Below are 19,943 nucleotides of genomic sequence, written 5' to 3' on the forward strand. Positions count from 1 at the left end.
AGGCCAGTCACTTGAGAGAGAAGGAGGCCCAGCCAGCAAGTCTAGAGCAGTTTTAATGGAGGTGGAGGCTGTACAAAGGGCAGGGCCCACTGAAGGAGGGAAAGCGAGACCATGCTGCCCCTGGCCTGTGCACGGGCCTCGGCATGGACACCTTTCCTCCACCTCTGGAAAGAGAGAGGGTGAGTCCTCAGGGAAGAGGGAGGGAAACCAGCTCAGCCCCAACTCCTGGACTCTGAGCCAGGCCCCAGGATGGAGGGGGATTGCTGGTGTCAGGGGTGGGGGTGGTCTCAGCAGAAAGCAGAAACGTCAGGTCTCCCCCACAAAAGAAAAAAAAAAGCATCAAAAGTCCAGGGGCCCTGGCCCCTCCCACCCCAGCCCCTGTAAGAAAAAGTGCAAAACATTATCACAAAAAGGGGATCTCAGAGGGGCCTTTAGCCTAAGGCTCCTGAGGCCCACACCCTAGCCCTGCCCTGCCCCGGACACCGCGTCCGGCGCGGTCAGGCCCTGGGCCAAGGGGCCCTCACAGGTGGCCCGAGGCCGGCCCGGGCTCAGGCAGGACCACGGCATGCAGGTGCCCGGTGGGCACCACCCCCCACACACACTCCCATCCCCAACTCAGGGCTTCCACCGCCCACTGCCTGCCCCTGCCCGAGGCTCTGAGCCAGTACACTGAGCCAGGGGCTGGCTGGAAGGGTTGGGCTGCAGAGAGGGACTGGAGTGAGGAGGGGGAAGTCCATCCTCTGTGCTCCCGGCCTGGGCCAGTGCTGCCTCTACCGCATCCAGCTCTTCACTGCCTGCCTTCAGCTTGACCCGAAGCAGTGCTGCATACGTGCCGTAGCGGGATTTCTGAGGCAGAGGGGCAAGGGATGAGCCTGCTCTCCCCTCTCTGCCCAGCCCACCCCAACCTGGACTAGGGAGGGACACCAAAAAAGCCTAGGAGACACCAGGTTCTTACTGACCTCTGAAGCCCCAAAAGCCCCCAAGGACTGACTGTGACATGACCCCTGGGTGGGTGACCCTCTCTGGGCTCTCTAGACTGCCAACTGTAACACCTGATGTTTGTTGAGACTTTACCAGACTTGGCAAAAGTGGACACTCAACAGACATCATCTCACTGTATTACCCTAGTGGCGATGGAATGTTATCCCTGTCCCACAGAAGAGGAAACTGCAGCTCAGAGAGATTAAGCAACCTGCCCAAGCTCACCCAGCTGGTCCCACTCTTAGAGTCCACGCCCTTAACCACTAATCTGAGTCTGTGTAGGGAGACAAGAGGTGCCTGGGCTGGGAGGCTCACCTCGAACTCCAGGTAGGCCTCCTTCTGCCGCTGCTCCTCAGCCTCCTTGCCTCGGGCCTTCTTGCCCAGGCGGGCAGCCCGGTGCTCCCGCAACTCACTTGCCATAGCCTTCAGCTTGGCCTCGTGGGTCTGCACCTGCTCCTCCTAGAGGCCAGGGGAGCATGGTCAGGGTCACTGGCATAGACAGTGCCAGTGTGCAAGTTCTTTAAAAAGGTGCCCCTTCTTTTGGATGAACAAAGCACCATGCCTGGGTTAGCTGCTTAGCAAGTGGAGACTCTTTCAGCCTCTGCTCACCCGCCATGGCTAGTGTCCTGGTGCAGTGGACATCTACATCATATGCAGCAGCTTTGAGTGAGGTCAGCCTAGGCCTGCCCACTCCAACCCACTGGCAACAGGTGGACAACCAGGGTTACCTGGGAGAGGCGGGTGGCAGCGCTGGGCAGTAGAGGGCGGCTGAACTTCTTCTGGGAACTGACAGCAGCTGGGAAAGGGGGTGCAGAGAACATGGCAGCCACCACATTGATGCGAGTGATCCAGGACTGCATCTGCTCCAGGCTCCTGGGGAGACAGCACAGCCACCTGGAACCTGAGCCCAGGGTTCCTGTCCAGGGATGCCAGTCCCAGCTTGGGGTGTGGCCTGAGAAGCAATGAGGCAATCCAGAGACAAGGGAGGGGAGCAAGTTGGGAGCGGAGTGAAGGGGTCTGGGATGGGCAGGAGGTGGGCACTCACGGGGCCTGGAAGAGGAAGATCCGCCAGTCAGCTGTGCGCAAGTAGAAGACATGGGGCCTCTTGCTGTAGTCGCTGGCGCGCGTGGCCAGCGCGTGGTGGATGCTGATGGCATTCTTAAGCTCTGCCTCCGACAGGGCCTTCCCAGGCTGGTACTCCTCCTGCGGGGGTGCCCATCTTGTCCTGGCTGCAGTCCCAGCCTGGCCCAGCCCAACCCAACCCCACTGCCCTGAGCCAGCTCCACCCCAACCCCTTGGGCTGGCCCCGCACCTTCTGCAGGTAGAGGATCATGCCCTTGAGGATCCCGTGGAAGCTCTTCCAGCCCCGCTTGCCCCGAGGTGCTGGGGGGTGAGGAAGACGGGGTCAGGGGGGCCTGAGACAGGCCCACTCCCATCCATCCCCCAGGCCTCCCCACCCGGCCACGTACTCTTCCTGCAGTCAGGGTCTGCGTGCACCTTTCGCACCAGGGCCCCGTGCTTGTAGACCGCGGCCCCGGGCTCGGGAGTCAGGTCCAGGAAAGGGCTGGAGCCGCTGCCACTGCCCCCGCTGACCCTCTTGATGACCTTGGGGTTTGGGTCGGCCAACTCAGACAGAGAGCGTCTCAGCTCCTCCTCGTCTCTGCAGGTGTGATCACCTCAGAGGGGGTTGGCCGTGGAGCCACAACCCCCCCTTCAGTCCTGGCCTCTGCCACCCAGGAAAGTTCCTCCAGTGTTCGTGGAGATGGAGTGAGGGGACTGCCCCTCTCATGGGGTGTGGTTCCTCTCAGCCTGAGGCTCCTGGAGCCATGTCTGCAGCCTCAGCCCGGGTCTCCCCAGGGTGTAGCTGTGCCTCCCCGCTCACATCAGGGCTCCTCGAGGCAGCATGTTTCTGCCCCCAGATTAGAGCTCCCCAGGGTAGAGCTGTCCTCCCCTCACATATAACCAGCCTCATACTCTCCCCTGACCCCCACTCATGACTCCCTTCTCCACTAGGGCAGACACATATCTGACTCAGCCTCTCAACCACATGCAGCACCAGCCTTTACTGGTAGCTTGTTGGCTAAATGGCAAGAGGAGCTTCCTAGTGGTCCCCAAGTACATCCCAGTCTGCAGGCTCTGTCAGATATCATTTAAAGAATCTGATTCTATCTTGTCACTCCTTCACTCAAAAACCTGCAGTAGCTCCCTACTGCCTCCCACATGGAGCCCATACTCTATCCTGCCAAAACGATCTCTCTCCTTCCACTCTCCATTCCAGTTAGGCCTGCCTCCTCTTGGTCTCCCCACCCCACACTTATTTCAGCCACCAGACATTTGCCTCCCAAATACCAACTTCCCACTTTCTGTCCCCAAACAAATGCTTCCCCTCCTTCAAGGCTTGCCCCAAGATCCAATCCTCCCAGAAGCTTTCCCTGATCCCCCCTGCACTCCAATCCTGAGCTCTGCCTCCTCTAAGGCTTTCTCTCCTGCAGACTGGGGGTTCCAAGTTAAACTGAGTGGTGACTGAACTCTTAGCAGATACCAGCAAATACGAATGATCTATTGACTGTTTAGATGAGGGCTATACCCTCGGACTCGGGGACCCAAGGCTAAAACTGGACCTCCTCCTTCAGGCTGGACTCTTCAAGACTTAATTCTAAGTCTGTCTGTTTCTATCGGGGCTGCCCAGGGTAGACAATGTGGTCCCTCGTTCTGTGACACTCTGGGCTCCCTAGGACCTGAGAGGAGGCTCTTGAACTACTGGTCAGAACTACTGGTCAAAGCTCTAACTCAAGACTTCTACTTTCCCACTTGGGTTCTCAAGGGACCTCCCTTTTTTGTTTCAGCACCCCTCCTCCCGGGCCAGCTGACACTGGCTACCTACCCTAGCCCAGCTTGTCATAACAACCCAGCTAGAGACAAGACACAGAACCCCAAATCCAGGCGGGCATCTCCAAAAAAGGAAGTGAGGCAGCCTCTCTGCCTCTCATGGCCTCACCCTCTACCCTGGCCTCAAGCCCCAGGACTCACAGGGCCCAGCTCTGCTCTCAACTTCTTCAAGCAGCCCCCTCCCCATACCCCATCCCCACCCCTCCAAACAGCCCCAGGACTCACATGGCCCACTGCAACTTTTCATTCTTGATGGAGCTGTACAAGGCCTGGGAAGGGAGGAATAAATCAGGGGATGGGGGTCAATCCTGGGATAGGTGCAGCAATGCCAGAGCTCAGAGCCCTCCCTCCCAGTTTGGGGGAGGAGATAGAACTGGGGGTGGGGATGGGCAGCAGGGTGTAATGACCAAGAACACAGGCTCTGGACAGAGCACTACAACCCAGGCACAGCTCTGCCACTTCGGCTGCATGACTTTGGACAAGAATCCACGGGGAGAACAAACGTAGTACCACGTATTTAACGTGGGGAAAGCAATTAGTCCAGGACATCCTGGCACGTGGTTGATGCACAATAAATAGCAGCTGCTATTATTATCTTTACTGTTGCTGTTATTGTTAAGGGTCCTCCTGTTCAGATCCTGGGTGGGAGAAGCACAGCCCTAGAGGGAATGGAAAAGAGCAGCCTAAGAAGCTCTCCTTTCCCCAGTCATGTATTTTGGCCTATTTCCATAGGATAAACCCAGAGTACATGGAGAAATGAGGCCCAGGAACAGGGACTCACCCTGTTACCTCCTTCCTTGGCTAAGAGAGAACACACTCTCAAGGCTCCCAACCCCAGGGCAAGCTGAGAGCTTCCCCCAACCCAGACAGCCCCACCAAGCCAAATGCCAGGGTGGTCTAGCCCCCTGCCCACGCCCATATTCATATTACCGGGGCGTGGATATTATTCTAACAGGCAGTAGTTTTAGCTTCCAAACCCTGCACATCCCAAACTTCCTGTGAGCTCTTGAACCAGTGACTTCCCCCCCTCCCTGCAGTTGCCCTGAGGGACCTGTGGGGGCCTTAGGGTGGTCAGAGGAGAGGATGGGTTCCAGGAGTGGCATAGGAGACCCCTCTTCTTGGGAGTAACCTGCGACATGGGTCTATACCAGCGCCTCCCACTGTGGGGGCGCTTCTAGCAGCCTGTCTGTGAGTGGGTGTGTCTCCAGCATGTGCGTGTTGGGCTAAGCGTGTGGCGTGTGATGCTGCCTGCGTGTGAGCTGGGTGCAGTGGTGACGTTGGTGCCTTCTCCATGATGGGACGCAGCCTCCTCCCTTCCCTGCTCCCCACACACCACAGTCTGACTCTTTCACTGTCCACTGCCATGCCCAGCCACAAGGCCAGCCAAGCATCCCACGTGTGCACACTCTGTCTAGGGGGGGTGGGTACACCCCACAACCTCTACCCCCAAGCACAACCCAGGCTGATGCACAAAGCTCTCCCAGCACAAACCCCGCCCAAACTCAGCATAGCTCGGGCCCTAAACCCCAGCTCTCCAACTCTGGCGAGGACCCTGAAGTGGCCATGGAAATCCAACCTGCATTCCTTGTCTCCAGCCTTCCAGTTCATCCCCTGCCCCCTCTCTCGGGACCTCCTTTGGCCCACAACCATGTCTTCCTTCGAAAAGTCCTAAACCCCAGGGGTGAGCGCCATCTCACGTTCTCATCTAGAAGACCCAAAGGCCCTTTGGTCTGAGATTCCCAACTTGATCCGAGGGTCTGTGCCCTTCCCCCTCCAGTCCGTGACCATCCCTGGCTACCCATGGGTTCTGTCCCTGCCGGGCTCCGCACTCAGCCCCACCGAGGCCCCCTTGGCTAGTGCCACATTCGGTGCCTCCCTCAAGCCGCCCCCTCAGCCGCGCCGCCCTCAGCAACCCCCCTCGGACGCCCCCCAGCCTGGCGTGGGCCGCGGCCCCAACGCCCTCACCGCCTTTTTCTTCTTGCGGCTCTGCAGGCGGCTGACCACCAGGTCGGTGTAGAGCACGGGCTTGAGACTGCGCGAGCGCTGCGGCCAGCCGTAGCACAGGGTCTCCGCGCCGCGGTGGGTGCGCCCGTAGCGCACGGAGCACAGCGAGCGCGAGCGCAGCCGCCCGGCGCTGCTGTGGATGCTGTTGACACCGATCATGCTGGCCCGGCCGGCGCACCGCGGCTCCCAGCCATGCCCTCGCCTGCCCTCGGCCCGGACGGTCCAGACGGCCCGCACGGCCCGCACGGCCCGCGGACGGCTCCCCCGACAGCCGGCGCGAGCGGCCGGCCGGAGCCCGGCCCGGCTCGGCTCCCACCGACGCACGGAGCGTGCGGCGGCGGCGGCGCGGTCTGCTCTGCAGCTCCGCGAGAACGGGAGGGGGCTGCCGACGGGGAGGGGAGGCGAGGGCTGGGGGCGGGGACGGCGCAAAATGGAGGCGTCCGACCGAGAGGAGGGCCCTCCGCGCGGCGCCACAGGGAGGCGCCGGGGAGACGCGGGGGCACTTGGCGGCCGGTGGGCTTCTCTTGGGGTGCTGGGAGGTTGCGCTGGGAGGGCCTAGGCCTGGGCCTGTGAAGGTGGCTGCCTCTGCAGGGTCTGGAGCCCTCTCCTGGCTCGTCGAGGTTATGGGATGTGAGGGAAGAGGTCGGAACGCCTCCCGCAGGCCCTTTTCTTTTTTTTTTTTTAACAGAGCCCAGAGAGGCCAAGAGGCAAAAGACAGCGGCGGGCGCGAGATGGAGGCAGCCGTGGAATCACCCAACTCACTGACCCGCTATACTTAAAAGATCTGTCTGTTTACCCCAACTCACGTTCACACACCCCACTTTACATACACTTCAACTAACCAGATGCATCAGTTCACATTCATCCCAACTCACAGACACTACAAAATCAGAGGTACACCTCTAATTTTAGTGTTTAACTCACAAACATACATTCCGTACTCATGGACAGATGTCATAAACCAGATTGCCAATTCGTAGATATACACCCGAACACACACAAACACCCAACCTACACCTCAACTCAGACGCACACTCTAAATCATAAGCCCTAAAGCACAAATACACCCCAAGTCAGACAAACCCCTTCGACTCACCGGCACCCTAAATCATACATATACAGTTTAACTCAACATACACCCCAACTAATTGACCACGCCCCCCCCCCCCAGCTCACGATGGACGGCCCCACTCAGATATATTCCCAAAGTCAAAAGCTCAACACTCAAGCTTACAGCAAGCCCCAGGACACTCCTTTGCAGTTACATGTATGTGATGGTCCGGAGAAACCTTTGTCAACTCTGGGGGTTTCAAGTGAGTGCAGGCCTCCCAGATAAAACAGCACCCGATCTGGGGATCTGGGAGATGAGTGAAGCCACGGTCCAGGACGCCCCCTCCTCCTCCTATCCCTACCAGCTCTAGTGTAGCTAACCACTCAGGTTCTGGCGCCTGGCCACGGGGCCTGCCTACTGAATCTGAAGCGCGCTATCTAGTCCCAGCTTGGCGCTAACTCGCTTCAAGACCTTGGAAAAGCCTTTGTCCCTCTCAGGCACCTCTACCTCCGGGTCCCTTCAGTGCAGCAGTACCAGGAAGGCCTTTGTGGCTATATACCCTGGGGTGGGGCTGGAGTGGGAGGAGGGAAGCTGTCCCCGTCCCACCTCCTCCCCGCAGGGGCCCCGTCCCATCCTCAGTGAACACTGGAGTACGGGCAACAGTGAAGGCAAAAGCAAGGTCAGGGGCCACCTAATCATGTGTTTTCGAGAGCAGTCTCCCCTCCCCCCTGAGCGCGCCGGGACAAGTGCGCATGTTCTGAGAGAGCCTGCCTTGTGGGGGCTGGGGGAGGGGGCGGTCCCCAGGCTGAGTCATGGGAGCCTGGGCTCCCACAACAGCAGCTGGGAGCTGAGAGGCCCCTCATATCACCTCCCTCGGAGGCCGATCCCCTGCCCCTCCCCTCCTGCAACGTCTTCCCTGCCCCGCCCCGCCCCCACCTTTAGCAGCTCTCTGGGGAAGTCGCCGCCTTCGTTGAGGCCCTCCAGGTTCCCAATGAAGTCTCCACAGGTCATGCGCTTCCCAATGTTCTAAGGAAGGGCACAGAGGCCTGTGAGCTTGGGGGGGTGGGGGGAGGCGTGCCTCCCAGGCCTTGAAGTTTCTGGACGGGTTGTTTTCTGGGCTCCCTCCCACCAGCCCCCTACTCACGTGGCCATGGAGATCCGTGTTGAGTAGCATTAGGGCACAGGTCAGCGTGTGCGCACCGTCTAGAGGAGAGTTGACATTCAGCCTTGACCACCTCCCAGGGACTCTTCCCACAGCTATTTTCCCCAACCTTCTGGTTCATTCCCTGCCCTCTTTCAAGACCCTCTTTGGCCCACAGCCACACTTTTGTAAGTCCTGAACCCCATTAGCCAATCTGTCCTAAGCAAAGACCTCTCTCTTTCAGCAGATCCCTCAGAAGGGACTTCTCCTTCTCAGGTCACCCTGCCTAGCTCCCTAATGTCCTGGACTGCCCACTACGTGGCCCCAACACCCACATGCCTCTGTGTCTGTGCATTAAACACAAGCAAGTAGGCCCCATATAGCTGTGCAGACCAAATAGAATCCCTACTCAAGCCAAGCACTGTCTTGCACATGTATGTGAACAATGGCATGCAAACACTTGCACCTGTCTCTTCACAACACATGCTAGATCTTAGCACTATGCCTGTTTGCATGCACAGTTCCATATCTGTGCAGCCATGCTAGTACTGCCTACATGCATGCTCTCATGCCTACAAACTCATTCATTCATGCACTCCTGCACACACTCTTATGCTGCTATGCACAGATGCAATGCTGATCTGCCTCAGTGAGCAGCCGGGAAAGCCCTGCCCTGGCCTCCTCACCCTCTGAAGAAAGGGCTCCGGGATTGCACTGGAAGTATCTCTGGGAGAAGTGGGCCAGCACGCGCTCCCGTTCCTGAGTCTCACCCATTAAGGCCAGCTCCTTCAGAAACACCCTGGGGAGGGGGAAGAGGGGACATGGCTCCTGGCCATGCCCAGCCAGCTTGGGAAGGGTGACTTCCAGGCAGTTTAGGGGAGGCACAGGGGCTCAGAGGAGGCATAACTAAGGCCCTTTACACCAGGCCTGGAGAGTGGGGGCTGCCCTCAAAGGGCTAGACACCCACCTGAGAGCTTGGTCCAGAGTCATGCCCGTGAAGACAAAGAACTTGAGGTACTCGCCAGCCACAAGTTTGCTGAAGTCATTGCTGTGGGCAGGGCAGAGAGACAGGTGGAGTCTCAAGGGGAAGTGTCAAGGGGCCAGGTGGGGGTTACCTAGAGACCTGGGGGCATTAGACAGAGGGGATGTGGAGGTGCTGCCCACAGGGTGCAACCCCTCTCCCCCTATTCTCAATCCCAGCCCAGTGCCTTTACTTCTTGCCCAGGTGCCGGGCCACGTCCGCCTTCCTGAAGCCATCTAGTCGGTAGAGCCTCTTAGCTAGGCGCTGCGCAGCCTCCAGGTCTGCTTTCTGCCCATTGGACAAGGTGTCTGTGCTTCCCAGGGCCAGCCGCTCTGTGCTGTCCAGCTCTGAGTCTGAGTCGGACACCAGCTGGCTCAGGGGTGGTTCACTGCCAGGGTAGAATAGCAGCTCAGTGGTGGGGCAAGGCCTTGGGGGCCATCCATATCCTTCTTTTGGCTCCAGACCCAGTAGATAGAGAAGGGGAGATTGGGACATGGGGAAGGCATTTTTTTTTTCTCCAGAGAAGGATATGATACAGGTTCTTTCCATCAGCCTACAGTATCATTACCATATCTGAGGAAGTCCTGCCTCAAATCTAACCCACACCCATCTTGCTACTGTGGGAGTTCTGGCTGCTTCCTAAAGCTCCCTAAGTTTGCTATTAGACTTAGATTTCCCCATCCCCACACTGGCCCTACTCAGAAAATAGTTCTCTGTCTCTGAGAATACGGGCAAAGATAGGATAGGTAGAATGCTAGAAAGGAACAGTGGAGGCTCAAACAAAGATATGAGGGGAGCAAGGGCACTTTCCTGCTCCTATCTCTTTCCTCTTCCTGCCTTTTAGAGAAAGGATCCTCCTCCTGGGTCCTTCTCTTCCACCCACAAAGAAGCAGGGTCTGGGATAGAGGGGATTGGGGATAAGAGTGCACCCCTCAACCCCGGTCTCTTCCTCCCTTCCCTTCCCATCCCAGCTGCTCTACTCGCAAAGCCACCTGTCACCCCAGTGACAGAGGCCGGAAACTCCTGGTTGCTAGGCAACCCCGTTTCCCTGGCCACCCCCTCCTGTTTCCATGGCTTCAGTGACTGAGAGGGTAGTTGGCAGAGGGGAGAGCAGAAAGGTTAGACCGGTGAAAGGACTTCCTGGAGAAGGGTGAGAGACTCCCGATTGGAGGGGGATGGGGTTGCGACATGGGAGGGAGGCGATAGAAGAAGCTGGTGACTGCATCTTTCGGAAAAACCTTTAGGCTGGGTGGGAGTAAGGCCAGAAGAATTCTAAGAAGGTTAGAGGCTCTATCTGGGGAGGAAGGGCCCTTCTGGAGAAAAAGGAGGGTGTTCTTTATGGACTCTTCAATCCTGAATCGTGGTTTCTCAAGTTAATGGATCTCAGACCAAGAGGGCAGGCTGTGAGGGGCTTCCACTCACAGCCAATAGAAATAGTCCTCCAAATGGAAAAACACATCTGTATCCCCTAACCACCCCTATCAAGGGTCAGGAATATAAACTACGTCTTCACATTTGGGCTCTGTCCCTTGGAGCAGCTGTTCCTGGGGCCCCAGGGTCCTCAGGTCTGAGGAACCAAAGAATCACTCACCTGCCCAGGGGTGCTGCCCCTAGCCCAAAGCTGTCCTCTGAGTGGCAAGGACTAGGGGGCTCCCTCCTTGGGGCCTGCTTGGCTCCAGCCTCTGCCTCCTCTTCTTCCCTTCTCCGTGTCCAAGGCCCATCAGCAGCAGAGCTAGTACCAGAATCCGGTTCAAGAGGGGCAAGTGGGGCAGGAGCAGGTGGGTCAGGCCTTGGGGCAGGAGGTTGGGGAGGCAGCTCAAACGTGAAGAAGGGGCTCTGGGTTGGGCCAGGTGAGGCCAGGGCCTCCAGCGAGGCGAGGCTGGTGTAGGAGGTGCCCTTGGCCCGGTGTGATTCCAGGATGGCTTCAAACACACAACTGAAAGAGTCGGGCCCATCAGCTGAGGGACTGGTCCCAGGTAGAAAGGGCAAAGGAGACTTGAGAGGCCCAGAGTGAGGCATTCGGGTGCCTGGCCTGCAGGAGCAGGGAGAATCTCTGATCAGGGACCTAGAGGACAGCTCTCAGGTAGCATTTCACCAAACTTTCATACTGACTCTGTGAAGGGGATTATCAGCCCCTTTTCACAGGTCCCCCAGCCCGCTAAAAAAGCCACCTGGGTAAGGGGTCCCCACCACAGGTTCATCAAACTATTCAGTGCCCTTGGAGCACCCCAGCCCTACCCATCCCCAGCACTCAATCCCCTTCCTTTCTCACTGCCTGCTAATCTCCCTTTCTCCTCCTTCTCTCTGATCTTCTCCCCTCCTGCCATCCCATTTCTATTTCTGGCAACATCTTAGGAAAAGAAGATGAGGCTCCAAGCTGCAAAGGGGTGTGAGACAGAGAGGAAAGCCCCTACACTCCCCGCTCTCTCACCAGGATCCAGGATCTGGATTGATGCTTCCATGACCCCAGGCTTGATCCTGGCCCCTGGCCTCTCACTCTGCCCTCTGTTCTTTACTAGAACCCCTTTCCTTCTCTATCCTGGCTGTCCCTCCCCTCCTGGGTTCTTGCTGATGGCTCTCCTACCCCACAACCCCAACATTCTGCCAGACCTCAGGCCTCTGTGTTTAGAATCTCCTACTACACTGCCCTGTCAACACCACCAGCTTGGTCCTAACACACCCAGCCCCACCCTTGTCTCTATTCCAGTCCCTTTGAGCCCAGCTCTGGCTCTGGGCCAGTGGGGAGGCACAAGTCTCTTTCTTCTCCCACTTCCCCACTCACCGGGCCCCCTCTGAGGCCTCAAACACCTCGTCGTCCACATCCTCTTCCCCACCTGCCTCATCCTCATCCTCATTGCCACTGCCCAGGCTGGGACGAGGGCTAAGGCATGGGCTGGGATGTGGGGCAGGTGGAAGGGCAGTGCCAGGCAGGCCCTCAGAGCTGGGCTGACTCTCGATGGCCGAGTCAGCCTCCTCCCGCTCAGCCAGCACCTCATCGATGTCGGTCTCTCGGTAGCACCTCAGGGGCACCGTGTCCAGGTCCGTCTCGGAGTACTTGGCTGCTCGCCCCACAGCTACCCCAGAGTCCTGCCCTGAGCCCACCCCAAGTGGAGATGGGGGGGCCTGCTCTGGGGGCTTAGCACCTGCAGTGTGCACAGGCATCCTAATCAGGAGGTTATTCAGGTCAACTCCCTGTCCTGATTCTCTTCCTGGAAGGAACTTTCCTCTGCTGCCTCATGTTGGCAGGAAGTTCTTTTACTGTCTAGCCACCATTCCTCATGCCACAAACTCAGCTTATTCCTGGTGCCAGTGGAGCTCATTTCTAATCAAGTTCTTGTCAAACAGTGGGGAGAGTATAGCTCAGTGATAGAGGGTAGTGCTTAGCATGCACAAGGTCCTGGGTTCAATCCCTGGTTAATAATAATGAAAATAATAATAATAATAATAATAATAATAATAATAATAATAATAATAATAATAATAATAATAATGATAATAATAATAATAATAATAATAATATAAATAAACCTAATTACCTCCTCCTCCCCCCAGAAAAGGAAAAAAGTTCTTGTCAAACAGCTTTGAGGGGCCTAAGGGAGATTAGCCTCTTTTCTACTTCAAGGAATGACCCAAAGAGATCAAGATTTCCTGCCATCCCCTCTCCCTACCACCCACCTTCCTCCAGGTGCCCAACCTAGCTGCCATCCCCCAACCCCCATCATAACACAGATGGAAATAGTGAGACCTAGAGAGGCATTAGCTGACTCAGAAGCCCAGGAAAGGACTGGGGGAGGCTTAAAGGAAGGCTCCCTACCATACCTTGGCTGCTGTGGAGAAGGCCCTGTCCTGTTCCCCTTGCCTCAGTCCCAGGCCTTACCTGAGCTGGGGGGGTCCAAAGAGCCATAGAAGAATTCCCATTTGGCTCGAGCAATTCTCTGGGCATGAGAGGAGACTTCCCGAGGTGAGGACCAGGTGTCCCCCTAAGCCAAAGAGGAAGACATAGATACAGGCATCCAGAGATAAAGCCAGACATAAAGACACAAGAACATGGCACAGAAACACAGAAAGAAAAATATACAGGAACAGAGGTGAAAGTGCAGAGACATAGGGTCAAACAGAAGACAAGAAAGAGACAGATTTAGGAGAAACTGAAGGATTCAGAGAGAGCCAACAGGCTCAAGACCACCAAGGGAACAAGCCTTGGCCTTTGCTGGGACTCTGGATTTCGAGGGAGCCCAAGGGAGGTCACATACCTGGTTCAGGAGTCCAGTGTTAGCAGGTCCTCGGAATAATGTGGCCAGGTGCTCAGAGGGCCCCCCCAGCCCATTGGGGAGAGAGGAGTAAAGACCATCTGCTCCAACCTGAGGTTGAGCTGGTGGCCCATGTAAAAGGCCCTGGCTGCCAGGTAGAGCTGAGCCTCCTCCTGCTGGGAGTGGATCTGATGTGGATGCTTCCAGCCGCAACTTTCGGTTGGAGCCAGGCCCAAGGACTGGGGTGGGCCTGGGAGGAGAGGCCCCACCCAAGTCCCAGCTCCGACTCAAGCCTCCAGGAGCAGGTAGCCCATTTAGTGGCCTCACACTGGCCTTCTCCACAAAGCGGAATATGACCACGGAGCTCCGGGCCCCTGGTGGGGGCTGCCCAGTAGGGGAGGAGGGTGCCCAGGGTGAGGGAGCAACACGAGGTGATGGGGGACCACGCAGGGGGGTACAGGGTGCTGTCACACGTCCAAATTCCCGGCTTCGGGGACCTGGACCTGCTACCCGCCTTAGCAGGGAGCCTGTGCTGCCATACATGCTGGCTGGGGGGCTCTGGGGCACTGGGCCTTCGGGGAGCCAGCGGCGTGGACATCGTGGTGGGGAGATGGCACAGTCGCCTTCCGAGCAGAAGCGCATGGCACCCTGGGCCATGCTGGGGCCGGGGGTCAGGCTGGGGGGGCAGGGATGGCCAGGCCAGGCGGGGAGTGAGAGGGCAGCATGCTCTTCAGACAGGCCTGCAAGAGAGGAAAGGGAGTAGGGGGTGAACTGCTAGGGTGTTGGGCGGGCAGGAGAGCAAAGATAGGGAGGGGAAAGCTGCCTAGAGCCACTAAGGACCAGGATTTTAGCCCACCCTAGGAATATGGCATCACTTATCCCACTCCTGTGGGTAATTGGTCCTCCTGCTGGGGCTACTTCCATGGAGGTCTGAGGAAAAAAGAATAATACCCCCAGTGGGCCCCTGGCTCCTCTCCTGTCTGGGGGCCCTGAGAATCACCCTGGGAGAAGAGAGGGAGCTATTTCAGAAATTGAGTGAGCCCAGAGTCCCTGTGGCATTTTGGAACTATTTCTGGTAGGGGAGGGGGAAGCCAGCTACCCCACCCTCAGGACCATGAGTATCAAGCAGCCATCACCATCATCTAGCCATGGGTCTCCCACAGCCTCTCTATGGAAGCCCCTCATACAGTGAGGGAGAACTCAGGCCTCCTGGAAGGAAAGGGAAGAAGAATGGGGGTGGCATATAGGGAGACGAAGGGCTGAGAGGCATAGGTGAAAGGGAGGAGAAAGGCCTGAAGTCTCTTCACCTAACACATACATGCTGGATGGAAAAGGGATATTCTTATTCTCCATACAGCTACACACATTCATGCACACACACATAAGGACAAATAATGTCAGTACATAGCTAAACACATACATAGGCAACACCCTCCAGCACACACAGGCACAGGCACACACATATTGCTCAAAGACACACCCTCATACACTCTCACAGTCATAACAAATATGTGTGTAATGGAAAGGCACATGCTTGTTTTACACACACTCTGTCATCAAATAGGAACACAAAAAGAGATACCCAAATATACATACAGGCCCTCATTCTTCAAGGCACACAGAGGCACAGGCAATTTAGTCACTCACAGAGACCTACTGGTCACAATCACACACAAATACAGATGCACACACACATATACTTAAGCAGGGACATATACCTTCTCCCCCAACCCCCACCAGTCACTGGTCTCTGGAGGGGAAGGTTGCACCAAAGCCCTCTACCCATCTCTGGCTCCCACCACCCGCCCTCCAACCCAAGGGTATAACAGATCTTGTCCAGCCCAGAAGGGACCATAAAGGGGTAAAGGGGCCTCTGGTGGCAATGCAGGGTAGGGGCAGAGGTCAGAAGCAGCAACACTGCCAGGCACCAGGTTCCTGAAGCTCAATCGGGGCCCATCGTGCTCCCAGTGCAGACCTGGACTCGAGACGCGTCTGTACTCACCGCTGCTCGCCTGGAGCTGGGGCCGAAGAGAGGCAGGGGAGAGGCTGGGCCCAGCTCAGCTGTGAAGGCAGCACGGCTCCCGCTTGCTCCCGCTTGCTCCAGGCCCGCCCGCCTCTCAGTCCCTCCTCCTCCCTCAACGCGCGGCTCAGGCAGAGCTAATCCCCCCACCCACCCCCCACCCCCGCCCTCTCCCAGGGCCCTGAGGCCCAGAGGCTGCCCCCCCTTTTAGACGCTAGGTCGCCGCTGGGCTCTCCCGCCAACCTGAGACCCGCCCCTGACGAGGGGGAGGACGTATGAAACCCCTGGTTCTGTTCTGACCATCACATGCCCCACCCCAATCGTGTACACGTCCCTCTCGTCCACCACCTCCTGAGCCACACGCAGAACCCAGATGCACACGCGTGTCCCTCTCCAGACCCCACGCGTGTCCCTAGGAGGTTGCCACATGACCTGTTACATGCCACACGCGCTCCCGCCCCCACGAGCACGCGGCCGCGCTAGCACACTGTACCGGTGTAGACTGGACCCGCCCCCTAAATCCAGGAGACTATCAGCTTATGGAAGAGAGATCTAGGGAACAGCGCCTCAAACCCTCTGGGGGCTCTGACTCTTGGACCCAGGAGATGAAACCCTGACTACTTGCCCAGGATGCAGCAGCAGGAATGTTAGTCAGACTTCAGAAAGAACTTCCTTGCTGCTTAGGTTAGGCATCCTGCCAGTCTGGGGATAAAAGGTTAGATGGAATGACGCCTGGACTGGAGAAAGTGGGAAACAGGCAACCCTTGTGCCCTTGGCCAAGGTAGAAGCGGGCCCAGCTATTTTAAGAAAGCACTGCTAGAGTTACTATGGCAACTGCTTTCCTTGGGAACACCAGGGCAGGCAGATGGTGACCCTGGAAGGAAGAAGGGGTTTGTTCGGGTGGTCAACGGGCGCAAGAACGTGCGAGGCGGGGGCGCGCGGGGCTCACCGCGGGGAGGAGAGGCGCGGGCTCCGCGTGGTGCTGAAAGGGACAGCGCCAGATTCGTCGCACTGCGCAGGCGCAGAAGCGTGAACAAAACTGGGAGGAGGAGGAGGAGGAGGAGGCGCGCGGCCAGAAGTGGTGCGCAACCACTTGGCTCTATTAGAGCAGAAATCTGTCCTCCCAGCTACCCCTATCCAAGCAGGCGGAAGAAGAGGGAGCGAGTCCCTCACCTAAGTTGACCCTTCTTGGTCCTTCCGCGATGCTGTTTTCTCCCTTCTCGCTGCATGGTGGGTGGGGTGGAGGAAGGTGGAGGAGTAGGAAAGGAATTCGGGGAAAATCAGAATGCCTAAGTTCTTTATCCCGACGCGCTTGACCCCGGACAAGGCACTTCCACTCGAGGGCCTCAGTTTCACCTTTAAAGTGGAGTGACAGAACAGACCTGCTCACCTTGCAGAGGAGCCCAAAGCCCTGATAAGATAATGTTTGAGAAGCAGTTTTCCTTATGAAGAGGCAGGCGAAACGGTTGGACGAAGGGAGAGCGCAACCCTGCTGGTGAGGGGGAGCTCTCAGGGACAGCAGTAACCCTCAGCCTCCTTCACACCCTCCCTTCCAATGGATGATGGGGAAAACACTGCTCCAGGGGTTCCCCAAAGTGAGCAGACCCTTGAACTAGGATCTGGGGATGCTGTGAGTGGACAGCCCAGAGTCTCTGAGCTCAGAGCTCTGGTGGGTGTCATTACCTCTGGGCGGACCCAGCCCTAGACCCTACAGCTAAAACCCCAGGCCAACCGAGAAGCAGTATTCCTGGCGTGCTGAACTGAGCACTCATTCTTTTCAGGGCTCTAGACCTTCTGGGTAAAGGAAAGGGACCTGGCTGGAGATATAATCCTTCTTTGCGCCTCTTATATCTCTCCCACCAAAGTGTATACCCGTTCCAAATCTTCAAAGAGTGGAAAGGGCTAGATAGCTCTGTACTTCACAGTTAACCAGGGATGGAAAATTGGGGCAAGTTTGCTTGATGAAGGAAGAAAAATTCCAGCTTTGCCCATTCAATACATTCAACAATTATTGGGCATCTACTACGTGCCAGACAGTAAGAGCCTGGATAGTTTCTCCCCATTTTTCAAACTCGCCAAAAGCGACCAGAGGGCAGAGAAAGTAAGGCCCAGAACCTTGGAGTCCTGGCCCCGCCCCTTTACGTTAGGCTTTGCCTGCTCCTCCCATCACTTCCTTAGAGGCGACCACTGGCCCCAAACGAAAAAAGAAGCCAGTCTCTGCTGCATCACCGTGTTCTTCAGCCTCACGTCTCAAGCTCTGTAGCAGAGAAGGCGAGGTCTAAAGTTACACCACCGGTCTGTTCCGCCCTCAGTTTCAGTATCCGTCCGGAATGCTCTCCGATAGCAGCCTCAGTGAGCCGGCACTCGATTGAATCAGTCTGTCCCTACAGCCCAAGTAGGCGGGTTCGCTGCAGCCGCTCCAAGGCCAAAGCGAGAAGACCTTACTGCGCACGCGCAGTAGACCGCCGATGGAGCCACCGATGGAGCCGTCCGGAGGGGAGCAAGAGCCCGGAGCCGTCAGGTACCGAGCAGCGGAGGGGCCGAGAGAGGGAAGAAGGACCTGGTGGAGGGAAGCCGAACCAGGGCCGTGTTTTGGGGCCGCTTATAGGTGCCGGGGCTCAGGAGCATAACGGAGGTGAACTCGCAGGTAACAGCGGCCCGGGGACGCCGCCGTCAACGCCCCTTTACCCGCAGGCTCCTGGACCTGCCCTGGGAAGACGTGCTGCTCCCACACGTCCTGAGCCGGGTGCCACTGCGCCAGCTACTCCGGCTGCAGCGCGTCAGCCGGGCCTTCCGGGCGCTGGTGCAGCTGCACCTGGCTGGGCTGCGCCGTTTCGACGCCGCTCAGGTGAGCCAGTGGCTAGAGCCCCGCCCCCTTCTGGGTCCCGCCCTTGCCCTGCCTCCAGCCCAGCCCTGAACCCCCAGCCCCACTGTCTCCCCTTCCGGATCCCCCTTGGGCCTCCAGGAATGCCCGGAAAGCAATCCATCCAGCGTGAAGTACCCTCAAAGGGCGAGTACCAGGAATCAACTCAGAGGGTGCGTGGGGTCTCTCCTGGGAGGGCAGATGTCAAGCCCCGAGGGCGACCTGCTGCCAGGAAAGAACTCCTTAGGGGCGATAGGCAGCGTCTGACCCCGGTACCAGCTGAGAGTCAAGGTGCCTCCCCGCCCGCAGGTGGGTCCACAGATCCCGCGGGCCGCATTGGCCTGGCTGCTGCGGGACGCTGAGGGGCTGCAGGATCTGGCGCTGGCGCCATGTCACGAATGGCTGTCGGACGACGATCTGGTGCCGGTGCTGGCACGGAATCCGCAGCTTCGGAGTGTGGCGCTGGCCGGCTGCGGGCAACTGAGCCGCCGCACGCTAGGGGCGCTGGCCGAGGGCTGCCCCCGCCTGCAGCGCCTATCGCTTGCGCACTGTGACTGGGTAGATGGGTTGGCACTGCGCGGCCTCGCTGACCGCTGTCCAGCCCTCGAGGAGCTGGACCTCACCGCCTGCCGACAGATCAAGGATGAGGCCATCGTGTACCTGGCGCAGAGGCGCGGCGCAGGCCTCCGCATCCTCTCGCTGGCGGTCAATGCCAATGTGGGGGACGCCGCTGTCCAGGAATTGGCTCGGAACTGCCCAGAACTCGAGCACCTAGACCTAACCGGCTGCCTCCGCGTCGGAAGCGACGGTGTCAGGTGCCTGGGCCTGGGGTCGGTGGGATGGGAGGAGGGCAGTCACTTACTTAAGCTTCTGGGGGTAGAAGCGGGCTGTAGCTGTCAAAAGGCAGAACTGAGGTTTCTGGACCTCCCTGCTACCATGCCCCCCCTATTCTGAACAGGAAGAGCCTCTAGGAATGCCTAACTTAGGGGAGCCCAGAGTTTAAAAACTTTTTTTCAATCAGTATTTACACACGGGGAGATTTCATATACAAAGAGTTCTGGCTTTTCTTCAACGCGGGGAAATCCTTGCAATCCTGGTCGCAGCTGAGAAGCAGTTTCGCTGTTTAGGAGACAGGAAGTCTCCGGTTCACTGGAGGCATTGAGTGTATGACTCCAATCCAGGCCCCTTTCCTCATGTCCGGAGGAAAGAAGTATGCCCCGAGCTGGAGGGAGACGGAGCTTTGCTGGCTCCCCCACCGTGGGTGTAGCGGCTTCATGCCCCTAGCTTCACCCCTCTCCTCCCCCAGGACACTGGCGGAGTACTGCCCGGCACTGCGCTCACTGCGGGTGCGGCACTGCCACCATGTGGCGGAGCCCAGCCTGAGCCGCTTGCGGAAGCGCGGCGTCGACATCGACGTGGAACCGCCCCTGCATCAGGCGCTGGTGCTGCTGCAGGACATGGCGGGCTTTGCACCCTTTGTCAACCTGCAGGTCTGACACGCCTGCCGATGGGCACAGCTGGACTGTGTGGCAGGGCCTATGAACTGTAAGGAAACTGAACTGTGGGGGTCTCAGGTGAGAGGCCAATGCCCTGCCCAATCCTGAAGCTTCCAATAAAGAGCTTTTTACCCCCTCTGCCTGGTGCTGCTGCCCTGTTGGAGATCGGGGTTGTGAGGTTGGGAGAGGTCAGATAGACACAGTACCCCAGCTATGAAATGACCAGA

General features: G+C 57.9%; 2 protein-coding genes across 5 annotated transcripts; one reads left to right on the top strand and one right to left on the bottom strand.

Moving 5' to 3' along the window:
• Positions 1 to 35: 35 nt before the first annotated feature.
• Positions 36 to 15,451, bottom strand: PSD (pleckstrin and Sec7 domain containing). 3 transcript variants are annotated; one of them, XM_006210469.4, is made up of 17 exons: positions 15,340 to 15,451; positions 13,341 to 14,077; positions 12,965 to 13,067; positions 11,870 to 12,230; positions 10,679 to 11,119; positions 9,281 to 9,475; positions 9,034 to 9,114; positions 8,753 to 8,865; positions 8,070 to 8,128; positions 7,862 to 7,951; positions 4,096 to 4,139; positions 2,451 to 2,641; positions 2,294 to 2,364; positions 2,027 to 2,184; positions 1,710 to 1,854; positions 1,297 to 1,440; positions 36 to 846 (listed from the first exon to the last, which is right to left on the bottom strand). In XM_006210469.4, exons 2-17 carry the CDS (start codon positions 13,992 to 13,994, stop codon positions 616 to 618), a joined length of 3,081 nt encoding a protein of 1,026 aa, XP_006210531.1. In that variant the 5' UTR covers positions 13,995 to 14,077; positions 15,340 to 15,451; the 3' UTR covers positions 36 to 615. The 3 variants fall into 3 exon arrangements, 2 of the variants coding, with proteins under 2 accessions (XP_006210531.1, XP_072827896.1); XM_072971795.1 differs by lacking the exons at positions 7,862 to 7,951; positions 12,965 to 13,067; positions 13,341 to 14,077; positions 15,340 to 15,451 and having other exon boundaries at positions 11,870 to 12,403; XR_012077555.1 differs by lacking the exons at positions 36 to 846; positions 1,297 to 1,440; positions 2,451 to 2,641; ... (1 more) ...; positions 13,341 to 14,077; positions 15,340 to 15,451 and having other exon boundaries at positions 1,720 to 1,854; positions 11,870 to 12,410.
• FBXL15 (F-box and leucine rich repeat protein 15) lies at positions 7,171 to 19,854 on the top strand. 2 transcript variants are annotated; one of them, XM_072971796.1, is made up of 5 exons: positions 7,171 to 7,187; positions 17,670 to 17,878; positions 18,052 to 18,205; positions 18,530 to 19,035; positions 19,527 to 19,854. In XM_072971796.1, exons 2-5 carry the CDS (start codon positions 17,826 to 17,828, stop codon positions 19,714 to 19,716), a joined length of 903 nt encoding a protein of 300 aa, XP_072827897.1. In that variant the 5' UTR covers positions 7,171 to 7,187; positions 17,670 to 17,825; the 3' UTR covers positions 19,717 to 19,854. The 2 variants fall into 2 exon arrangements, with proteins under 2 accessions (XP_072827897.1, XP_006210530.1); XM_006210468.4 differs by lacking the exon at positions 7,171 to 7,187 and adding an exon at positions 10,134 to 10,237.
• The last annotated feature ends 89 nt before the right edge of the window (positions 19,855 to 19,943 follow it).

This window comes from Vicugna pacos, chromosome 11, assembly GCF_048564905.1.
Source record: "Vicugna pacos chromosome 11, VicPac4, whole genome shotgun sequence".
NCBI classification, from domain to species: Eukaryota; Metazoa; Chordata; class Mammalia; order Artiodactyla; family Camelidae; genus Vicugna; species Vicugna pacos.